This window comes from Dendrobium catenatum, unplaced genomic scaffold (genome assembly GCF_001605985.2).
Source record: "Dendrobium catenatum unplaced genomic scaffold, ASM160598v2 fragScaff_scaffold_1158, whole genome shotgun sequence".
Lineage (NCBI taxonomy): Eukaryota > Viridiplantae > Streptophyta > Magnoliopsida > Asparagales > Orchidaceae > Dendrobium > Dendrobium catenatum.
In genome coordinates this window covers 27846-42009 of record NW_021319620.1, presented here as the reverse complement: position 1 = coordinate 42009, position 14164 = coordinate 27846, and the positions used below count along the sequence as shown (strand labels likewise).

At 36.3% G+C, this 14164-nt stretch overlaps 1 protein-coding gene and 1 pseudogene across 1 annotated transcript in view; both read right to left on the bottom strand.

The window, feature by feature from the left end:
• Window positions 1-10028, bottom strand: part of LOC114580651 (cytoplasmic tyrosine-protein kinase BMX-like) — a 12504-nt gene extending 2476 nt beyond the window's left edge. Inside the window, 5 exon segments of the mRNA XM_028698834.1 lie at window positions 5527-5739; window positions 6383-6595; window positions 7832-7924; window positions 9409-9645; window positions 10011-10028. Of these exon segments, the coding sequence (XP_028554667.1) occupies window positions 5527-5739; window positions 6383-6595; window positions 7832-7924; window positions 9409-9645; window positions 10011-10028 (774 nt within the window).
• The window catches only part of LOC110095893, a 24907-nt pseudogene that overhangs the window by 9271 nt on the left and 1472 nt on the right, over window positions 1-14164 (bottom strand).

The window sequence follows — 14164 nt, the reverse complement described above, 5'->3', positions numbered from 1 at the left end:
ATTTCATGCCAGACAGTAAAACAGATTTCATGATTTTTACAATAAAGGCTTTATTTCTTGTTGCAATTTATTAAAAATAAGTCTTATAATTTTAAAGGAATTGGGGAAAAGAATAAAAAGGAATGAATGTGAATTTTTATATATACAGTTCAATAGAAATACCGAGCTTAATTATCTGTTTCTATTAAAACCCGAAACTTTACGTCACTCCAGTTTATTAATTATTTATCAGTTTTAATTAAATAAAAATCATTAAAAAGTGGTATTCTATATATTAGCTTCTTAATGATTTTTTCACCTAAGAACGTAATACATTAGTTTTCTTAATACAAGTAATATTGTGGTTAAATAATTAAAAATTAAATTGATTAACTTGTTTTACAAAAAGCAATTCATTAATGTTTTCAAATTTAATATAAAGTTATAATATTTAAAATTTAAATTTTAAATTATAGTTATCAATGTTTTAAAATTATTATTTATTTTAGGAAAAATTAAATTTTAATAATTCTTTTTTAAAATCAATACAAATTTATATTAGAAATTCTAGTTATAATTTTTTCCTTATATATTTATTTAAAAAATTTAAGTCTATATTTTAAAACTAGTGACTATAAATTTATTTTTTATTAAAATATTTAAAAATATATTATTTATAATTTATTAAAATTTTTATTTATTAGTTAAATAAAAAATTAATCAAATTAAATTTACAAATAGGCTTATGTTATTTTAATAATTGAAAATGCAATTTAAAAAAAGTTAAAAATTTAATTAATTGCTTTCACTTATCGGGTTTCTTAAGGGTAAAATATTTATTTGCATTCTTGGTCTGTGTTCTGTTTTGGAGACATTGTTTTCTTTCTTCGCCGAATCCTGTCCCATGGTCCCCCTCATAACTTTCTCTCTTTCTCCCCTCTCCCTAGGCTCTCTCCCCTCATCCCTAGGCCTCTCTCAGGTAAGCAGCAACACCAGTCTTGAGAGCAACTGAAGAAAATTTAGGTCCCTTTAAATAGAATTTTTCAAGAACATATTACATCCAGCGATGATATTTCTATGGCATCATGTACGATCCAAGTTACAAAATGTAAGCTCAATCAGCCTGGATGACAATGGGAACGCATTAGAAGAATTTTGTTCAAATATCATCCAGGAATGAATAAAATTTTAATCGCTGTAGATTATTCAAATCACAGTTTATTTTGACGCAGGACATTCGCATCGGAAAGGGAGGTCCTGGACGAATTCAAAATCTAGCTTGATCGTCTGGGCCGATCTCACGATCATTTTAAAATGTTCTCTGATGATTAGTTCAAAACCACAGGAAAATCATCTAAACTCGCTCGAAAAAGAGCTGGCGATGTTTGATTTGTCCAGGAGCAACCAATGGATTTTTGAAAACTGATCGTTCCCGGAGCGATCTGGGATCGTTCAAGAATGCTGATCATATCAATCAAGCCTTAATACTGTTTCTTAATTACCAGATTAATTCTAGGCATATTGTGGTTTAAATTATTTCAGGCCTATATGATGGTGCCGACTGGCTGATTATCACAAAAATAAATCTTTACTAAATGTTCTGGCGGCTGATCTTGTTTTTTATTTGATCTTACTGTCCTGGCCGATACAAGGATTGTCCAGTGAGATATGCCTTATGACGGCTGCCTTAACGGCAGGGATGTCTAAATTAGGGTTTCTATTTCTTTAGACGGATTGTCTGGCTAATAATGAACATTGTCTAGGATCACTTGTACTCAAAATAAAAAATAATAGAAAACCTCCAAGTGTCCTGTGTGCAAGGTTACTAGCATGAGGATCACTTTGGGTATATATAGACTCAAAAAAGGAAAATTTACGAACAACTCAAACGGAAATTACCCATCTTTGAGCTGTGGCTCTGAGTTGCACTCAATCTTGGTGGGACCTGAAAAGTTAATAGATCAAGAGCATCACAAATATATTATGAATGTTTTATATCATCAAAAGTCCTATTCGATAAACTTAGGATTTTTTGCAGGCAATCTCCCCTTTTTATGAATGGCAACATAATTATTTAAGAAAAGTTTATGCATTTATGACAGTCTAATGGAAAATAGTGTAACGAAAATGCCAGTTTACTAATTCCAGGAATCAAAAGTACGAATGTACAGTAGACATACTCTTCCTTTTGAATTCACAAAAAGGGAGGAATTTAAGAAATAGAAATAGAAACTAAACAACCTATTAGAAAACAAACCCTGAAGAACAGTATAAAAACAAAATACTAAAAAAATGAGGGACCCTGATGCATCAAGCGAGGGGAGGATGTGTGGTGGTGGGTAACCGAAAAGTATTGGTCAACGTGGCAAACTGGAATCCAAAACCAGGCAATGTTCCCTGGTCGTCGCTGGTGTTTAGCAGATGATGATAATCTATATAATTGCTGCTCCTGTGCCGTAACATAGGTCCTCAAAGTGGGTCCTCCCACTGATCAAATCTCTCCACCACTGAATCCACGCCTGAGAGGTGTGGCGGATGAGGAACATGTGTAGGGGATGATAGGAGCCGCATGAGTTGTCCTCCTCTCAGCCCCCTGAGCTTCCTCATCCTTACGGTGAAGTACGAGTACTGTGAAGGGAGCGTTGAATCCGGAACTGTTTGAGTAGAAGGGTGGCTGAAGGTCGGGAGGAGCAGAATAGTTAAGGGTTCTGTATTTGAAGTTCTAGGAATATAAGACAAGCGTGTCGCTAGATGCAAGATATTGGGAATCCTTCTATGACATGTGATCTCGAATTGTAGTTTCAAATGTTCGATATAGAAAAGTTTTATGGTCGTTGAATTGAATTCACGATTGGCCCATGATGAAAAGGTGGTTGAGCTGAGAAGAAGGGGAGTGATATCGGATTTGGTCGCACAGCTTTGGGAATCACAGAGGTGCGAAGGACGTGGCTCGGATCATCCTAGCAAAGAATTTGGTAGGAACTAAAGTAAACTAAGTAAAGTGATGATTTTGATATCAAAATTCAATAAAGTTAAAATAAGTTAAAAAATATTTGTGGTAGTAGATATTCGTTATATCAGAAGTAGAAAAGTAAATTATAAAATATATAATACTTTAGTTTTCAATTATTGATTAAATTCAATTTTTTTTACATAAAGTAATAAAGTAATCTAATAGCTAACTGAATACAACAACCCCTCTAAATAAAAAAATTTAAAGATAACATTTGAAAAATGACATAATCCTAAAATATTGCATTCAAAATTGATTTATCTAAAATAAAATTGAACAAAGTATCTTACAAATTTTTAGTTAACTCCAATATCTCGAGTGGTTTTGTTGGCTTTAAGTACTTGAAAAATCATTTTATTTGAAAAACTTAATATTCATTGAAGAGATAATAGTAGTTAGAGTCATGATAACAAGTTATATTATATAAGATGATAGCTTGATTTAAATATTTTTTCTTTCACGTTATAAGCAATTAAGTCATGTTAGTAATGTAATAATCACAAGGCATGCATGCATGGCTCATGCAGTGAAAAATTTATTCATGTTTTTATGGCTTCATAAACACACCAAAAGCATGAATGCATGCAATAGTTTATGTATTACGGTTGCTCATTAACAGCTTAAATTAATGAGAATAAATCGAGCTGGAACCCCTTCTTCCCATTTTCATTTCTGCAAATTCGTTACCCTCTCAGCGACTGATCACCACCCTATTGTTTTTTCTTTTCAAAAATAGAAATATCCCAGTAAATAGAAACCTCATGCAGTAAACAAGCAGTTAAATTCAGCTCCAGATCTTCAATTTTATGAACTAATTCAATAAGTTATATGTCATGTCATTGATACTCATATCCTGATGAAGCTCAACAATAGGCTTTAGACATATATAAATTGTTCAGATGTAGTTTAAGGATATTGATATATTATGTTATTACTAGTTCAATTTGTGTGAATGTTTATGTATATATTTGTATTAGAGCCAGCTAATCAATACTAATCTGTGAATGAAGGCGATTCATGCTAAGCAAAGATATGCATTTTTATATTATATAATGATTTCTAAATTATATATTTATGTATTAAACTTCATGTTTCAATAGGGTTTTAGCAGCGCTTCCTTTTTTTACCAACCGTAGTGCTTTAAAATGCCACTAAATTCATTGCAACTTTTTACTGACTGCTACAAATTTATTGTATTTGTATTCACCAGAAAGGATTGCTGCAGTCAATGCCAAAAAATAGTATTTTTCAAATCGGTTATTATGAGCGGTTTTTAAACCGCTACAAAAATACTTATTTTGCATCAGTTTTAACCGGTACAAATTGCACCGGTTAAAACTGGTGCAATTTACACCGGTTACAATCGTTCCTAAAACCCCACCCACTATTCTTAAACCGAATCCCTAATTTCTTCTCCTCGATCGTCTTTCGTTCATGACTCTACGCCTGGAGCGAACTATCGCTCAAGATTCGTAGTTCTTCTCTTCACGGGTGGACCATTTCCCGGCAGGCCGGCCCTTCCTCATTGTGAGTCGCTACCCCTTCTTCTTCTTCTTCTTCTTCTTCATATTCTTTCCCCTCTTCTTCCCATTCTTCTTCTTGTTTCTTTACCTTAATCCCTAAAATCAGAAAAGGATATTTTGTGATCTGTCTTAAAACTTAAACCCAAAGCTTATTTCAATCTTTTATTGAGAAACTAGATAATGTCTTCAATGATTGACAACAATGTTCTAGAGTTCACCATGGCGCCTCCCCAATCTCATTATTAGCTAAGTTTTCCTCATGCATTTTTTAGAGATGTTAAATTAGCTGCTTCCAACTCGATTGTTACTGTTAGAGATATTCATAGGAATTAATCCCTAATTTTTGTAAATGAAGAAATGTTTTATTCGTAGGAATTAATCCCTAATTTTTGTAATTGATCTCGCTTGTTAGCATTGGAGTAATGTAAAAGTTAAACTTTGAAAACTTATAAACTAGCCTTATATAATTCTCAAGACAGTCAAGTATGCTATGAAGATACCCCATGTAGAGAAATATTTTTCTCTTTCTTTTTAGATAACTTATGATTTCGGAGATTCTTGCATTAGATTGGAAGTAACCTTGATTGTTCTAATCCAAATTATTTGGTTGAAAATGACATAACTAACAACATGAAGGAGACAATGTTTAGAAGCTTTTAAGAGGTTACAATTCAACTCCACCTTCTCCATTTTATATTGATAGTGTTTTTTGCTAAATTGCCCAACATAAAGGGAAGGAAATCCCATGCAGCTTGAAAAGTTACATTAGATCTTTGGAGGGGACCTTCAACTTAAGTTTATGGGTGACACATATCTCTTACAATGCAGAGGAAAATCATTATTTAAAAGCATTATTCTTCTAGAACTACAAGAAAATCACCCAAAACCGGCGGTTTTTGCCGGCGGTTTGGGTGAAAAAACCGGCGGTTTTTGAAGCTACCGGCTGCTTTTCGGCGGGTAGTGAACCGCAGGAAAAAATGGCATAGGAAACTATTTTTCGGCGGTGTTTACCGACGGCTTAATTCGCCAACGGCGTTCCGGCGGCTTAAACCGCCGGTTATTCCATTGCTTTTGTGCTGGCGGTTTTCCGGCCGACGTACCGCCGGTCAAGATACCGACGGCGTACCGGCGGTCCTGCAACGAAGGCTTACCAGCGGTTTCGGCGGTCGGCGTGAGGATACTTAACCGCCGGGTTGCGTCGGTAAACCGTCGGTAATTCACCGGCTATTACCGATGGTCAAGACCGACGATTGTAACGGCAGTCTAGACCGCCGGGCTTTCAACGGACACCGCCCGGCTGCCGTCGGGTAACTGCCGGCATATTACTGGCGGTTTAACGAATGTACCGACAGCTGTTGAAAATCCGTCCGGTATCGTCGTTTCCGACGGCCAAACCGCTGGTTAGCCGCCGGAAACCTGTAGCACCAGCAAAAAAAAATTGACAGCCTCCCCTCTATATGAGGGAGGTTTACTCTAGATTCTAAAACCTGCAAAGAAAATAATATATAACAAGATTTGGGCAACATGCCGCTATATTCACAATAATATACATAAGCACAACCAATATTTAACATTACATAAAACATAAGTTTAGAAGTTTACCAATGATAAGCACAACCAATATGTTCAACAATAAAACATAAGATCACACATTCAGAATTTCACAACTTTACAAAGTCACAATAAACATAAGTCACAAGTTCTACTCCTCATTTGTATCCTCGCTGTCTCGAGATGTTCGTCACTGATCTTCTTCTTGCTTCCTCTGATTTTCAACTCTGTAGGATTGCAGCTCTGCTTGCATTTCACTTTAAACCCTTCTCATTTCTTCAATCTCTCTAGTCAATGATGTAACCCTCTGACTCACAGTTTCTTCAACTCCAGTACTTGGATCATAAAATGCTGAGGTGGATGAACTGCCCTCATATGCATAGCCCTGTGAACCCAAGCCGTATATCCTCCCCTTCTGTCTTCCACCTACAACATCAGACCAAGTATGATACTTTAAAGTGTGGGCTGATCCTGAAGATGATCCCTCGCTAGTGGAATGGCGGCTTTCTCGAGCTCGTACAAAATCATCCTACGAGATTACAGCTATAAAATAAATTGTAATTTGATATTACAATTAGTTTTATTAAAATAAATGTTTATTCCAAATTTCCAAAAAAAATTACTCACATGAGCATTCTTAGCCTTTTCATCAACCCACTGATGATCAGCTTGATGTTGATGAGTTCTTGTATGTAACTCAAGTGGTGTTGTCTCTCGACCAAGGGACTGTTTCTGAAAATTTAAGAAATAATTATAATCACATAAATATATTTAATAAACTAATTTAAAACTCTTACCAGTCGCTGCCTATGTTTCGTATGAGGTACCGATCCACCAGTATGAAGAGAGCTCCCTAAACCTCCACAGTCAGAAGCTCTTTTCTATTTATTCTGTTATCTCATTTTTATAAACTCAGGGGTCGCCCAAGCACTACTTAAATCAGCCCAAACGCCCTCTCCAATCCAATTAGGATGCTTCCCAGACTTTCTAATGTCCGTGAACATGTCCCTGAGATGGGTCGCTCCTCTCCTCTCAAAATTTGTTCTGATCCTCGTGCTGTGCTCAGGCAACCACCTAAATTCTTTATGTAAATATTTAGGCAATAACAAAAAGATTAGTACAAATTAAATTACATATTTAAAATCATACCAAAAAAAGTATACCTGAAATTCTCCAAATCACATATCTCTAACTGGCTTCGGGATCTTCTTCCAGGATAAGTAAGGAGCATCATATTTATTCTTTATTATATTCCGGATCATATGTCTAGGTGGCCTTGAAGGATTGAAGTTGCCGGTAACATTTTTTTCAATAACATGTAATATATCAAAATAAAAACAACTTAATAACTTAAATTGAACTTACTTATCGCCCTCGGGCTCAATATATTGACGCTTATCTGTTGCAGCTGCATAATCGCTAGCGCCAACCTCTGGTGGTTTTCATGGTCCACCCTGTTCATACTGCACCGAATAGGGGTAGTAATATGGGTAGGGGTAAGGAGGACGTGGACTAGTGGATGGACCTGCTACCTGTGATGATGGTGGAGGGTAATATAGATAGAATGGAGAGGCATGTGTCTGATCTAGAGAGGGGTAGTGAGGACTCGTCAAGGGAGGAGGGAAGTGGCCAGGGAAGTATGGAGGTACAACAGCAGGTGGATCTAATTGACCCTGACCCTGCTCACTCGGGGAATGCTGCTGGCTCCTAGCAGGTGGTGGCGGTGGTGGTGTAGGTGGATCTTGTTGAACTAAAGGCCCCTCACCTTCATCAGGCTATGTGGCATGCTAGTAGTAATCTGCTTTTGGCGGAACTTTGAGGCAAATGATTTACAAGGAGGATCGTCGCCTGAAGCCATCTGCAATATTAAAAAAAATAATTAATAAAGCATTGTAAATAATTAATAAAGTAGGTAATGAATTACGAGAAGCAGTTAATAATGCAGGTAATGAATTACAAAAAATAGTTAATAAAGTAGTTAATGAATTACAAAAAGTAGTTAATAAAGCAGTTAATGAATTACAAAAAGTAGTTAATAAATATAAGTTGAAAAATAATTTAATTTTCTACCAACTAAACATCATTCCAATAATCTAAAATAAAACTTTCGTTAACTACCGTCAAAGCCCCTCCCCAACCCGCGCCTTTCTCGTTCCCTTAGCCTAGGGGTATCATAATCGGGTTTCGAGCCGAGTTCAAGTTAAAACTGGAGCTGACCCGTGTTCAAATGAGTTGACCCTATACCGACCCAATTTTGTAAATGGGTTGAAAGCTCTGATGCGGACCCTGCTTGTTGGGATAATGGGTTGACCCGACCCGACATGGTAACCCAAATTTTACTGAGTCGAGTTACTTCAGAGAGAACACTATGATCCATTGAAGAAGAGGTCAATCTTTAACCATTTAGAGTAGCTGACAAGATTTCTGACAATGAAAAGCATATATCGTTCACTAGACTTGAGTTCCACTGGCTTCACTCGGACCTCTTTGGAGCTGACATAGACATGTTGATTGACATGCTAGTATCGTCGAAATCAACACTTTTTAGTACTCTCATTGACCACAAGCCCACACCCATCTCTACCAGTCATTCCTTTGATATCCCGCACTCAACTCGCATAGTCATACAATGATATACTAAGATTAAAAATTAAGATAAAAAAACTTAGAATTAACCTGCAAGTGACTTTTCACTTCATAATTAGTCAGCCCGTCAACCTTCATCAGTTCTCTGATTTGTTTTAGAGTTGCTACTGCAAGAGAAAAAAAGGCAACACACCTTTAATTTGATTTAGTCTTTTAAATTTTTGAATAAGCAAAAGATCTAGTCTAGTTTTGCTACCTAGCTCCTTTGAATCTTAGAAAGATAAAATTCTAATTCAATTACAGAGGTAGGAATAAAAGCTACATGCTATAAGCACCTCCAAAAAATATGTTTTTTCTTCAGATAATGATAATCACACACTAAAGGAGGATACCGTATGAATTCAATCGCCACCCTTGAATTTCAGATTCCATTTCAATCACAGTAGCATCACTAAAAACCACAAGCCAAGAGCCTTAAAATTATTACAATTATTTTTTTTCTGATCATTACACATCAAAGTAAAAAACTTTTAAAGAATTCAGTCACCTTAATGTTTCACTTTATGAACAAAATTATTATAACATTCCAATCTAACCTTGCGCACTGCCGAGTTGCTGAAGAGCAATGATGAAACGCCCGTGCAGCTCCGGTGACCAGCACCGCCGTACTTTTCTCTGCGGATGCTGCTGATACTGCTATTGTGGCAGCAAGCCTAGCTGGTCATTTCTAGTGGAAGAGGATGATATTATCACTACCTTCGAGTTCAATCCACTGCTGTGATTGTCTTCTTCCGTAGCAACGGCGATAGGAGCTGAGCAAGGAACCTTGATTGGCAAAGGCATGAAGGAAAGATTCGGCAACGAGATGCACAGCTTCTCCTCTTCCTTCCTAGGCGCTGGCACGGCTTTGAACGATAAAAATGCGATGCCACTTTTGGATTCCAGAGACAGGGCATCACAGTCCCTCTGACTGTGGGATCCTTCATCCTTCTTCTACTAAAATCCCACAAAGCCAATCTTTTTCAGAATTAGCAAAGAAGGAAAACGAGGGGGGAAAATGATCAATTCTTAGATGAGCACCTCTTGGGAATCTTCCTTGCAATTGATGCTTTCATAGCTCAAATTATCACTCTAGAGCTGAGCTGAGCTCATCCACCCCATCTTCTCCTTGCTCACCTCCCCCAAATTTATTACTTCCTTCTTCTCCTTGTATCCATTCGATCTAGTTTCGAGTGGAATAAATTCCTCAAGGACAATATAAAGGCTGTTTTCCTCCCAGGATCGTCCGGGACGAAGTGGATCATCCCGGGACGATCTGGACAGATTGTGAAAAAATCTGCATGTTTGTCTATACGAACCTGGAACAGTCGAGACATACCGTCGGGACGAACTGAACCCGAGAGTTTCGTCCTGGGACGACGAAATTGGCATTTAATTTCGTCTAGACGATCTGGTCCAAAGGAGATCATCCCGGGACGATCGGGGACATTATCCGGGACGATCCTGCTTAAAAAATATCGGATTAATGTCATTTTGAAGAGAGAGAAAGTCCAGGAGAGAGAAAACTGAAGGGAAAAGAAGAAAAGTGGATTTTTGGGCGACTTCCGTCCGTTTTCGTCCGTCGCCGTAGTTGGAGAAGTTGATCGACTCGAAGTAAGGCACATTCCGCCTTTCTCAATTTTCAGAAATGAGAATTTTGACGACTTTTCTGTCTCAATTTTTATTTCCGTTAGTAAATTTTTGGTATTATTTTCTTCTGACAAAGGTTTTACCGCGTAGCTTTTGATATGTTTTTGAGATGATAATTATGCACGTTTTGAGTATTTTTCTGGAAGATTTTTACCATATATTTTGAATTCTGTGACGTTTTAATTGAATTGTAGGTTATGAGGATGTTGAAAAAGGTTATGTCAGTACAGTAAAAGTCTTATAATATTGTTGTGGATATTCTGTGATAATTTGGTAAATTTCTGAATCTGTGAATTTTGTGTAAATTTTGTATAGTGCCGTTACGTCGCTGATTTTTCGTACGAATTCTGATTTTTCTGAATTGATACATTAAATGAATTGAAGTATTTATATGCTATCAGAGGGGAGTTATAAGGGGCCAGGATCCTTTGAGATTCTGTAAGTGTCAGGGAAATCTGGTATGAGCTCTGAAATCTGAAAATAAGTTCTAATCCGGAATTCCGAATATCTGTTCTGTTTTGGTGCTATAAGCACAAAAGGAGACATAAGGGGCCAAAATCCATCGAGATTCTGTAAGTGTCAGGGAAGGGAGACATAAGGGGCCAGAATCCGTCGAGATTTTGTAAGTGTCAGGGAAGGGAGGTATAAGGGGTTAGAATCCGTACGATTCTGCAAGGGTCTGTGAATCTGAAATATGAAGTTTGATATCTGATAATCTGTTCTGTGACTTATCTGATCTGTTTTATGAATTATCTGATATATGATTTCTGATTTATGTACGATTCTGGTTATTCCGTACGATTCTGTCTGCTCTATAACATGAAAGCTTTATGATATCTGTTCTGAACTCTGATTTGAAATAACTTCAGTTTTCTGTATTCGTAAGCTAAATTCTGATTGAGCAAGTATCTGTTCTGCTTGTTCTATGATTTCTATACGGCTATTTTCTGATGTGAATTTCTGATTATTTTGATTGATGAGTGATGTCTTGCTGAGCTGTTAGCTCATCATTGTTTTCTACGTGGTTTTCAGGTTCTGGGAAAGGGAAGGAGGTTTTGAACTAGAAGTTCTATGTCTGATATGAGATTAGGTATTTTGTACTTTTAATTTTTGTATAGTCATGGCTGTTCTGTTCTGTTCTATTATTTCTATCGGAAGCCATTGATTGTATTGTAGATGATTGTTTTGAAGAAAAGAAAAGATAGATGAACTATTTTGTATTTGGATGTTTATAGCAGCTCTGTGTTTTTCTGTCTATTTAATATTTAGAAGAAAGTCTGAAGCAAATTCCAAAGCTAAATCCTGGATTTTTAATGGTTGTGTCACGGCCCGATGCGAGCGGGATCCGTCCCGGTCGGGTTGGGTCGTGACACACAATCATCACCTCCACCGCTCTGGCATTGATCCATCTCCAATTTCAGCCCACCGATCACTAAACCCCACCAATTCCACAACCATCAAAATGAGATAAAAAAATTTATTTTTTTAACAAAAAAAAGAACAATGAGCTGAATATAAATATGATTTGAGATCAAAAGTTCCATTTGCGAGCAGAAGCATATATAGAGGGAGTTCTCGCTTAAAAGCTTTGATCTTGCCATATTTCCAATAATATAATTCTAATATGATGGTGTTATTAATGTATATGCCAAATTACTATAAATACAAATTATTTTAATGCCGATAAAAGAAATCACACAAGGAATCATTAGACCTCAAAATGACTCATAACTCATTTATTATTTTCAATTCAAGTTGACTTTTATATAGTTCCTTACATTATACATTTATTTATTCATTATCAGTTTATTATATACCCATCACTGAGAAGATAAACACCAACCTAAGAAAATTCAGTGATTTCTTGTAGAGTCATCATCACTGTGGGGGCCCATCGACCCTGGCTAGCCAAAAATCAATAGGGTTATACTGACATACACTTAGTAAAATAGTACAATTCTTGTTATAAATAATCAGCCTGGTTATATATTTCAACATGATAATCATAATTTATATGATCAACAAGATTTATAACAGGAGTATCATTTACTACAATAAATAAAATGAATATGTGTAGACCTATGAAAGGGTACCGCTCAGCGGAGGACAAAATGCAAAGGGTTATGTGACAGCACCACCTCGATGGATGAAATGATCATAGGCCTTCATACTCTTCACAAGCGACCCAATGAAAGGGAACATTAGATCGCACATATGATTAACCATTGAGGATAGCGACTCTCGCTAATGCACCTGATAGATAGTAATATGTATGACTTGATCGAAATAGTGTGTTTCCCCACCCAATACATAAGCTCGATTAGAGATTATTTGATGGTGGAGTTCCATTTCCCATGGGCGTAAGCCCCTGTGTTTAATTACATCTCATGCTGGGGACTGAGAATACTCTCGATTAAGGATTCGACAATATTCTTTCAAGAAGGGCATTGGTACAAAGGGGAGACTAATAAATTCGAATCAAAGGGAAAGAAATGGTTCAAAGTGGCTTAGTCAACACACACGGCTCAGATCCACACTCGGAGGGATTAAGGTACCGAGAAGAGAGCAGAGAAAAGGGAAACAATGCACTCAAAGCATGCAGAGGGGAATGATGGAGGTGGCATCATCCATGTGACACGTATAGGTAGGATTTATAGCCCATGATGAAAAGAGAACATACGCACCGATGAGTCGTATTATGAGACACCAAATGTAGTAGCCTTAAACCCTAAATCTAAGGTGGGTTTAGTGTTCTACACCCAATACTAACACATGTGTCATAGATAATGCATCTGGGCTTATATCCTGCCTAAAGAAAAGCCAACTAACCATCTAAATAGATAAAATCCATGTTATCTAGTCTTTATGAAAGATGGATAGGTAGGTTGAGTGTTTTAGAAGTAAGATTGACATCTAGATAGTTTCCAAAGTAGCCTTAGTCTTATGTAGGGTGAATACTCCTAGAGGTAATGCAATTAATTTTAATTTAATGAGTTTTTAATGCTAGACATGCTTGTTAAGTATGCATAGAATTTTAAAAATAGGCTTATAGAAAATAATTTTTAGAAAAAGACTGGGCATTCCAAGATCTGGCACCTCATCCTCATATGTTAGATTATCTGGACTCTACCCGCAGGTGAGGAAGTGCCTTTTAACCAAGAAGGAGAGAAATGCAATAATATGCATGCAACTCTGAATGATTCTCGCTATTCTCTAGATCGTTAGATTTCTATATTACTTAATTCCTAAAATATTAATTTTTAGTTACGAGTAGAAATTTTTCTCAGTCCTTGAAGCTAGTGCATAGCGAGATCACGCCATGCACATGCAAGAGGGAAACTTAGAAAAACATGCAATTTCTACTACGCACATAAAATAAAGACATTCAATTTCTCCTTTCACCATTCATAAGATACATCAATGGTCTTTCTTTTAGGCTACAGTTCTAGTCCAGTTGAATCTAGCTTAAGGTCCTTCCTTAACTTCCATTTTTTCTTAAGTTGGTCTCATTTATTATTTAGTTGTGCTTTGTCGTAGACCTTTACAATTTTCTTATAAAAGTTCTTCATCAAATTGCTCCAATCTTCTTTATTAAAATATATTGTTGGACGATTGCCAAGATCTCTTCCCTATACCAAAATCATAAAAAATTATCTTAATATCCCGCTCCCATATCGCAGATGCTTCATCATTCTTCAATTTTCTCATTTTTCGTAACCTAAGAAAATATGAGTAATCAAATCTTCGTTCAATTCATCAAATCTTTGTAATCAACAGAAATTTTTATATTAGTTATAAGAAATTATGAGTAATATAATAAAAT